The 9,992-nt window shown below is 36.9% G+C and overlaps 1 protein-coding gene across 1 annotated transcript; it reads left to right on the top strand.

The window, feature by feature from the left end:
- Positions 1-308: 308 nt before the first annotated feature.
- Positions 309-9,617, top strand: LOC116292991 (potassium channel subfamily K member 9). The gene is made up of 2 exons (XM_031700369.2): positions 309-788; positions 5,548-9,617. Exons 1-2 carry the CDS (start codon positions 494-496, stop codon positions 6,213-6,215), a joined length of 963 nt encoding a protein of 320 aa, XP_031556229.1. The 5' UTR covers positions 309-493; the 3' UTR covers positions 6,216-9,617.
- Positions 9,618-9,992: the final 375 nt, after the last annotated feature.

Below are 9,992 nucleotides of genomic sequence, written 5' to 3'. Positions count from 1 at the left end.
GGGATAGTTGGTTTTCCCCGAACAATACCGAAATCCTTTGAGATCATAAAATGTGAAAACTGGTGTTTGATACAAAATTAAGGAGAAAAATAAAAATTATTATTCATAATTATTCACGTATCAAGAAATTGTCCCAACCCCTTGCCCTGAATTGTTTGAAGATATAAAAACTTTGATAGTAAAATACTGAAATCAAATATGATGACACCAAGCCGGCCAAACCGTTATTAAAATTTAATGAGATTCTAGATTCGAAGTATCCAATCAAAACATCCGGAGGGTTTAAGATGATAAAGCTTTATCAACAGACGTGGTTAGTCATAGATTACTGGTGACAGTCTGAATGTGAATCTACGTCAAAAACCGCGCAATATTCAGGAAAGCAAGCATTCAAAAGGCTGTAGACAGTTGGCTTAGTTCGTTTTTCAAGTAGACCGAACCGAAGCATCATCGACTAAATAGAACGCTTGTCAGAATATATGTCAAGACAGGAATGGCAGTGTCTGAAAGCACAATCATTCTCATCATCCGATCCTCTATTTTTCTTGTTTATCTAGTCGCTGGAGCAGCAGTTTTTCAAGCACTAGAGCAAGACCACCAGAGACAATCCTTCGAAAATAAGCAGGACTTACGAACAAGCATAACAAACAAGTATAATATATCAGAGGAAGACGTCCAGACGTGGGCTGAAACGTATAGGCCGAACTTCCAGGTCAAGGGAGATGAGGAATTGGAATGGAATTTTGGAAATTCATTTTTGTTTGCAGTAGTAACGGTAACTACAATAGGTAAGAAACGTTCATTTGACAGCTTTGCCTCGCCGGAAACTTAGAGCTAATTTTCCGAGCAACTAGTAATAGCCTTGGAAAATTTTAGGATGTAAAACGCAAATTAATCTTATGAATGCTGAACATTAATTATTATCCTAATCCAAGATTGTTGTTTCGATTTTCAAAGCCTTAAGAGTATAGAAAACGCCTACAAAATCATTTGAGGGAGTTACAGTAATGCAATATAGACTTTACGTATAGAAGCACGTTAATAAGAGATATTGAAGTCTATTCCTGTAGGCAATTGGCGTCCTTTAGTAATGAAACCTGCTTGTCTACGTACTTGCTATCGAAAAAGATTTAAAAACAACAGCAAGAGCGGAAACTTCAAATGTCACAAAAAAAATCCAGGGAGGTCTGAAATAATTTCTTTTTTTTACCGCGAAAATGATTTTTGACACATTATGGCAAAATTTGGTTGAGCCTGAATGAATAATGTATTTGATTTGACGAACGTCCTTGTGTTTTTGTCGGCACAAATTTTGTTTAACTTACTCGCCCCGACGCTGACACCATAATTCGACCAAATTTCAATCAAATAAAAATAAGTACCTCAACAACTGACACACAAATTTTACAAATTAAAATTTATTTACCTCCATGGAAATAATTCTGTGTTTCTGGGAATAAGGATTTCTAGTGGACTTGGAAAGGTTTACTCGAGGAGAATCATATTTTTTTCTCTTATGTGATTATTTACTGATGTCTAACTCGGAGTTCCTGTTTTGAGGACTTTATGAGCAATACTTAGTTGCCATGGTTACTGAAAGTATTATTCGTGAATTGTTTAAAATGCCGTCGGCACGTTCACGTCTAAGAAGCCACTTTTCAGGAAAGTCTTTTCGACGTCAAAAACAGGGCAATTTAATTTTTGCACTGCATTATCTTCTGGTGAATGCGTTTTCACCCCCAAGCGTCATTGTAAATACATAATAAATTTGAATAGCTTTTCAAAAGATTTTACATTGTTTTATCTCCAACATGGAACAACAGGAATCCCCGACCTTGATAGATAGACTCGATAGCGTCCTTTCATCAAATAAATCAGTTGGCTCTGCAAGCCAAGTCTTTTTGTGTTTGTGAATTTGTAATCCAAACAAGTTTATCTATCGGGTGCGCTTCACAAACATTGACTCCAGAATGAAAGAATAGGTGAATCAGGTTGATTGTGGTTAGCAATACTTGGATCAGTGGTCTCTAGAATATTTTTATGGTTTTTGAAGAAATAAACCACTTGTCATTGACCCCTGGACACGCTCATCAATAGCCAAGTGTGCTAATAATCAGTAGAGATAAATAGAGGTTATCAGTCGGCTAAACATCTGACACGGCTGTGTATTTTTTCGAGTCACAGAGTATTTTGGCGATCCTTTTAGACGCGCCAAAATACAAGTGAAGAGTAAAAATGCAAAGCCGTATCAGATGCTTAACCTACTGATAAGTTGTTTGTCATATAATTCTGCAAAGAAATGCTCAAACCGTTTCTCTAAACCCTATCGTACCCAGCGCGAGCAGATGAGAGAAGCGCTGATACGGTCTCATATCAGGCATGGTCTTTTTCCATATCACACACGTTCTTTGCAGCATTAAATAATAAAGGTGAATATAGTTAATATTTTGTCTTAAGTCTACTGTGGCTCGAATGTTTTCCGCTTGCTTCTCTAGTTTTTCTTACTGAGTTTTTAGACACCGAATTTTTAGAGTTGTGAATGTCCTCACAAAACCAGTCATATTTGTTTCATTATTGTTTACTACTGTAGTCACAAACTTGCTGGCAAGTGTCACAAATCATAGCCAACTAGTTCAACAACAACTGGGCTACGAGATAATAGCGACTCACAAGACGCGTTAGTGTTAGTCTCACGCGAGTTAGCGATATGTAAAAGACGCGGCCATTTTGGACCTGCACATAATATACGGTAAAAAAATGTATAAAACTATACACTAAGATAACAAAAATAAAATAAAATAAATCCACTAATCCTTAAGGGTTTAATGCCAGTTCAAGTTTCGAGGTGACATAAAGATAAGCGATTGAGAATAAACTAAGGAAATAGGACGACGTGTTTATGAGGCAAAAACAGTGTCATGGAAAATCCCCACAGAAATTAACAAATTAACAAATTCCTAAAAAAAAACTCTTTATCTCACAAGTGTGTCTCAAGGAGTAGCAATTAAAATATGTGACAAAATCCACACCGTAGAAATCTAGAAAACGCTCCAAAGTAATAATCTACCTCTTGAAGAAGATGAAATTCTCAATGAGCGACTTCTAAAAAGAACGAACAATATACATTCTCTGAAGATCCCAAAACTTGGGTTAATGCTAAGAAATACTTAGAAGAAAGAGATAGATAAATGAAAACAAAGTCCTCAAATATACCTAGAGGAAACACTAGGTAAAATAATTAGTACACTGCGAGCAGAGTCTAAAGGAGACTCTGCTCGCAGAGTAAATAATTAGATAAAACAATACGCAAAATTATTCAAATGAAACAATTAGGAAGACATTAGAACAACGACACTCCAAACTGATAACTCACAAAGACAATGGCTTCTTCATAATGAGTCTGAGTAAGAATTTAATATGTTTTCAGTCTCTAGCACTTTTGGACTTATGTCTGAAAACGTATAATATTGTATTGATGTTCATTAAAAGTTATTGATATTTAAGACAAAAAACCTTGAATTTGTCGAATTTGTCATAGGCTTCAAACTGAGAGCGAATGAGTCTCTAGCAATTTTGGACTTATGTCTGAAAACGTATAATACCTTATTGATGTTCATTTAAGGTTAATGATATTTAAGACAAAAAACTTCGAATTTGTCGAATTTGTCATAGGCTTCAAACTAAGCTATTCATTCCACTAATATGAGAGCGAATGAGTCTCTAGCAATTTTGGACTTATGCTAATACCTTATTGATGTTTATTAAAAGTTGTTGGTATTTGAGATTTGAAACATTTTAAATTAACTCGAGTTGACTTTTTCTAGAAGCAATAAACACTTGAAGCAGTGAATTTTTTGATAATTCTGCATGTAATAACTGAATCGCAACGGAAAAATAGTCGTATGTTCCCCGGCATGTTAAATATTCTTAAAGTAAAACCCTTTTCTACTCAACTATCTTTTATCTATCAAGTGGTGCGCAATAATTGTTAGCAGAAATAGACCACGAGATTCCCCGAGGATAAGATATTTTGTCTAGTGTCATCAGAATTATTAAGTCTTTTAAGAGCAATAATGAGAAAGAAATAATATTCATGGGAATGACACGTGGTCTTAAAATGGAAGCAATACGCCCCATGGTCTGTTGCAGTGCTGCGAGAGAGAAAAAAAGAAAGAAAAAAAAAAGAAAAAGAAAGAAAGAAAGAAAGAAAAGAAAAGAATAAAAGAAAAAAAAGAAAGAAAAAAGAAAGAAAGAAAGAAGGAAAGAAAAGAAAAGAAAAGTAAAAAAGAAAAAAAGAAAAAAAAAGAAAGAACAGAAAGAAACACATTGCGTCCAAGTTGAATGTTTCCATTCTCATCACAGTTCTAAGATCTTAAACCTTTCGCCCTAAAGCTCATGCCAAGCAGAAGATGAATGAAGATGATTGACTTCTAGCAAATACACCACTAAAAACGATGCGAGTTTTAATTCGGCAGGTGTGCTGATCTCACCACAAGACAATCATAATTATCAAAACAAACTCGATTTATCATCATAGTGCGATATTCAATTGGAAATTTATTAAGACTAGAGGCTTACCGCCATGCTGTGCAAATTCGGTTAAACACTGAAGGAGAGATATCATTCTCCTGTGCCAATATATTAGTCATGAATGTATGAAAACGCAAACACGCTTATCTTAAATATTTATAGATATATATCATTTTAAAAATGTTAAAAAAAGGGGGGGAAAATGTAAAAGTCGAATATGGGCTTCATATTGTAAACAATATAGTATATACTTATTTGATATTCCGAGGTTGAAGTAAAGAATGGGTCGAATTGACACTGCAGTGCATTGTGAATTGCTGTAAAGGACATATTTCCAAGACGGCGCTTATTTTGTCCCCTGAAGGCCGGTTTAGATGGTACGATTTTCGCCTACAACTATCGTATACAACACGCTCGCGTCTGTCGTAGGCGAGTTGTAGGCTTGATTGACACGCTACGACTCGAGTTGTAGGATGGCGCGCGAGCGTGTTGTATACGATAGTTGTAGGCGAAAATCGTACCGTCTAAACCAGCCTTAAAACGATCCCACATTGCACTACAATACCAACTTGACCTAGTTTTTTTCACTCAAACTAGGAATGTCTATTACTGAAAGCCTTGTAACCAAAGATGGCTGTTTGATATTGTACAGGGTTCGGTTGTACGAAGGGTGAATAATGACTTGCTATCCAACGGATAAATCCTTATTCAGTCGATGCTGTTATTCAATAAATTTATCCACTGGATAAGATTTATCCGTTGGATAGCGCTACCCACCCATCGTACAACCGGGCCCAGGATTGTTCTTTATTAACGGTACACAAAGAAAACATATTTTAAACCCGTACTTTAATCCTTTGTACCTTATCTCGGTCGTAATCTTGATCGTTAGGAACGAATCAGAAATAAGTTGTGCGTCGTGCATAGCACGTTTTTTTTCAAGAATCTAAAAGTTTTAGGATAAAGAAATGCTGCTACATTTTCTGTGTTCATTTTTTTCTGATTTTACTTTTACAGGTTATGGTAACATAGTGCCAATGACAGTCGGTGGTCGCCTGTTCTGTATAGTGTACGCTTTCATAGGTATTCCTGGCACTTGCCTAACTCTCAAAGCCGTAGGAGACAAGATCTCTGAACTAACGTCTATCCTCATCGAAGCCGTCGAGCGACGTATCTTAAAGATAAAACGGCCAAAGAAGATTCAACTCAAGACAACGTTGTTTAATTTGATTTTTACGGCGTTCCTGGTGTTGCCCCTCTGCACTGCTATAGTCTATGTGCGTGAAGCTAATCAATGGACGTACTTCGAATGTTTTTACTTCACATTTACGACTTTAACAACGATTGGTTATGGCGACTTTGTTCCCTACTTCGCCAACACTCTGGATTTCTTACTAGTCATCGTCGCATTCATTGGTTTGGCTTTTGTGTCTAGTATTCTATGCTCGCTGAATAATCTGTACGAGGCGTATGGCATAAGCGGCAAAGTCGTACGTTCTGTCACTGGCAAAAAGGACTCGGAATCAGCGAATCAGTTTCCAGAAGAGAATGGATTAAAAGAAATAAATGAGGAAGACAATGAAAACAATCCTGAATCGGACCTTAAACTTCTTAATAAAAGACACTCCAAAGACGCGCTCTCAGGGAAACGAGATTCAGTATCAGTAGCTATGTTTAAAGCATAATATACAGCACAAGATAGAATAACTATAAACCTTTTAAGTGTAACCTCAATCAAATGGTATGGAAAAACTGACTTCCTGGTCCACAAGAAAAAGCAATAGACCCCTTGCAGTACGTCGAAATGCAGCTAAATTTTTGAGGACATAGCAATAGGTTCCAATGCTCAGGAGATTGAAACTATTATGTTTTGTCCTCCAAATTGAGTTGCTTATGTCCAAAGACCTGATTGACTCAGTTGGAAGTAAAATCATTGGGAAAAAGTTTCGCGTTATGATCCTAGCGGTTTTTGTTGGCAGTTGGTCCCGGAAATACGCCACAACTTAAAAAATGTCTTGGAAATTATTCTTTATTACTGCTTTTGAGAAGCCAACAATAGGGTTTATCAACGACGACATTTCCAGGAACAGAAAAAGAAAAAAAAATAGTTGCAGCTGAAATTCCGCTATATATACACGTGCAACAATTTTCTTTTTCAAAAAGAAAAGTTGTATTCATAGAACTGAAAAAAACTTCCATTGGTGTAAGACTTTTGGTGGTTTACTGTTGATAACCACTTAGTCTGGTATTTGTGTGGACGTGGCGCAGGCTATTGATTCCCAAACTTATGGCAAAAGATTGATCAATCCAGGGTGTCTGTGAAGAAACAAGATTTTTCGCAAGCATCGCCAATAGCCCTTTCACAGTTCCCTGCGCCATCTTGAAAGGTAGCCGTGCCTTTGCATCGAAGCGAGACGAACGGTGAGCTTACAATGATAGAGACCTTTTTTTAACACCTTGGACAATTATTCACATGTCTCTATCATTGCAAGCGCGCCGTTCGTCTCGCTTCGATGCAAAGGCAGGGCTACCTTTCAAAATGGCGCACGGAACTGTGAAGGGGACTTATAAATTTGGAAGGAACCGCCTGGATCATGTCTTGGAACCACGTCAGGGTCGAGCTTCTCGTGGAGGTCAAAAGCTAAGTTTTATAGATCAGCTTAGGCGTGACACTGGTCTGCAGTCAACTGATGAGATATGGGCAGGTATGAGACACAGACCAACGTGGCAAGCCATCGCCCACCATAACTCCCGAGGAGACTCGACATGATGGAACATGTCAGGATACTACATTACGCTTTTTTTCTAGACTGAGATAATAAGATCATAATAACTATGCTTAGTAAAACAGAAAATAGTCCATAGAAGACACGATATGCCATAAGAGCGGGTGAGTTGGCCAGGCGACAAAGGTGTCGTGTTGGATTTTTAAGAAAACCTTCCCAGTCAATCAAGAAGAAGAGACCTGACAGAGAACCGACCATGAAGAAAAATACCACAATAAGCCATCCCCGCTTTCTACCGTAAGTTTCGCGTTCGCTGGTACAACACAGCATATCACAGCAACGATTCATGAAGATGAAAAATACTAGAATACTTGTAAGGACAACGAAACCAAAAGTCAATGTTCCAGTGCCTCTACAGAGAGTATCTCCATAGCGCCATCGAAATTCTAAGATGGCCGCCACCATTAGTGGCATTGTTAACAACGCAGTAAGCAAACTCACCACCGACATGTAAATCAATATTGTGTTAGCCAATGAGGAGCTCGGACTGCTTGGCTTGCGGTATCCAAGGACACAAACAAGGCTGTTGCCAATGACAACTGTTGCACACATTCCAATGGTTGCTGCGGCTTCTAGAGAGAGGATGATTGGTGATACATCAAATGCTGCCATTTGCGGATCTTGGTTGGCGTCGATGTTATCAGGACCTAGGTCGTCCATTTATGCGACTAAAGATCTTAACGTACAAAAATTGAATTATAAAATTAGTTAATAGAGCGTTTTTTGTATGAGTGGGAAGGATAAGGCAAATTATAGTTGTACTCTAGTCGAACCTTAGACGTAAATACGCATTGTGATTGGACGAAATACTGCACAAAGACAATGAGTAGCCATTTCAAGCCAAGGTTCATACGACGGCCATTTTCATTTATCATACACTAACCGATATGCTATTTCCATTAAGCTATCTTCATGAATCTAACACAAGAATCCCTTAGTTTCTTAGTGTAAGGAAAGCAACGATATCAGTTTACAAAGAAAACTGGCCATATCGAATTTTTAGTAAAGTTGGACAAAATACCGAGAAAGCGCCATCTTTTTTACTACGATTGATAAAATAATTGCAATAATCAATATTCCTAATTACTATAGTAATGTGCTATCTCTATGTCTCTTACGCCAGAAGCATTTAGTGTTTTAGGCTTTTTACTAAATACTATAGTAATGTGCTATCTCTGTGTCTCTTACGCCAGAATCATTTAGTTTCTTAGTCGGTGTACTAAATACTATAGTAATGTGCTATCTCGGTGCCTCTTACGCCAGAATCATTTAGTGTTTTAGTCGCTGTACTAAATACTATAGTAATGTGTTATCTCGGTGGCTCTTACGCCAGAATCATTTAGTTTCTTAGTCGGTGTACTAAATACTATAGTCAAATGTGCTATCTCGGTGCCTCTTACGCCAGAATCATTTAGTTTCTTAGTCGGTGTACTAAGAATATTTGTATAGGAAATCGCACGATCTCGAGTACAATTCGGAATTTATAGGTACGAGTGATGTTTTGAAAGTTTTCATAATTGGACGAGCCTTAAAAACATCACGAGTATCTATAAATTCCAAATTGTACTAGAAGATTGTGCGATTTTTTGTTTATAATACGCTCAACAAAATTGAGCAACTTAATTTGGACTCTACAGAGTACAATTTGGGATTAAATTGTAGTCCTCTTGTCCAATCAGAATCGAGTAATTTTGTTCAGTGTATTCTTGAATTTCTAGTGACAAAATACTAAGAACTCGCATTTTGTTACTACGCTGTACCTAGAAAAATACTTTTATGGTCCGTGAAAATCTTGATGACACTAAAATTACACTCTTCAAATTTTACAAGTCGAAGTACCCTGATACAGCCTCCTTGCTGATCAAAGTAGGGGCGGCTAACTCACAGATTTAGCATGTTCGGTTTTGCGGAGTGAGGAAACCCGAAGAACCCTGAGAAAAAGGGAGAATGGACCTAATGAACTCTTCTATAATCTTATTAGCATCTTTCCTGATATACAGGAATAAAGATTATTGAAAAGAAGAAAAATGGATATTTCAGTTGTATGAGTGGTGACAGTTTTGGGGAACCCTTTTCCCGCCACACAAATGTTCAATGATGCAGGGTAGCCACCATTTCGAAAGTCGTCCGCTTTTAAAGAAAATCAAAAATGCTTTCTCCAATCATCCTTTTGGGGGAAAGATGATAAAAAGTGACTGACGGCTACGTCCCTTCAATGTCTTACAGTATTAACGCAAAAATATAAGATAAAAATAGAGATAAGAAGAATAAAATATCAATTAACGATAATTATTACAGTAATTATACCTTGAACTGAATTCACCTCATGGAATCCTGATACGGTAATTTTACGTCTCCATCTTCATCAATGCATGCTTTTATCATTTGAAGATCCATTCATTTATCCCTTTTATCACTTACACATTCATTCTCTTCGAAAAAGAATTTTCCCAATTTCTTTTAAATAGTCTTGTCTTTTATCAAACAGATAAAACAAAAGAAATCAATAATAGAACATCGACAAATTGGTCGAATTAAGTAGCGTTAATAAGTCAACAGGTTTTAAAACAAACACTCAACTTGCCAGCCTTTTCCAAATACGATTTATCACGTGAAAAATTGATAAAAATCAAAGTTGATGAGGAAAAAAAAACAAAAAAAGAACAAACAAAAAAA

The sequence above is a fragment of the Actinia tenebrosa genome, unplaced genomic scaffold (genome assembly GCF_029948245.1).
Source record: "Actinia tenebrosa isolate PJP-AT-01 unplaced genomic scaffold, QUT_ActTen_1.0 PGA_scaffold11__36_contigs__length_13525064, whole genome shotgun sequence".
NCBI lineage: Eukaryota > Metazoa > Cnidaria > Anthozoa > Actiniaria > Actiniidae > Actinia > Actinia tenebrosa.
The sequence above is the reverse complement of the archived record's forward strand: the minus strand, read 5'-3'. Positions and strand labels throughout refer to the sequence as shown.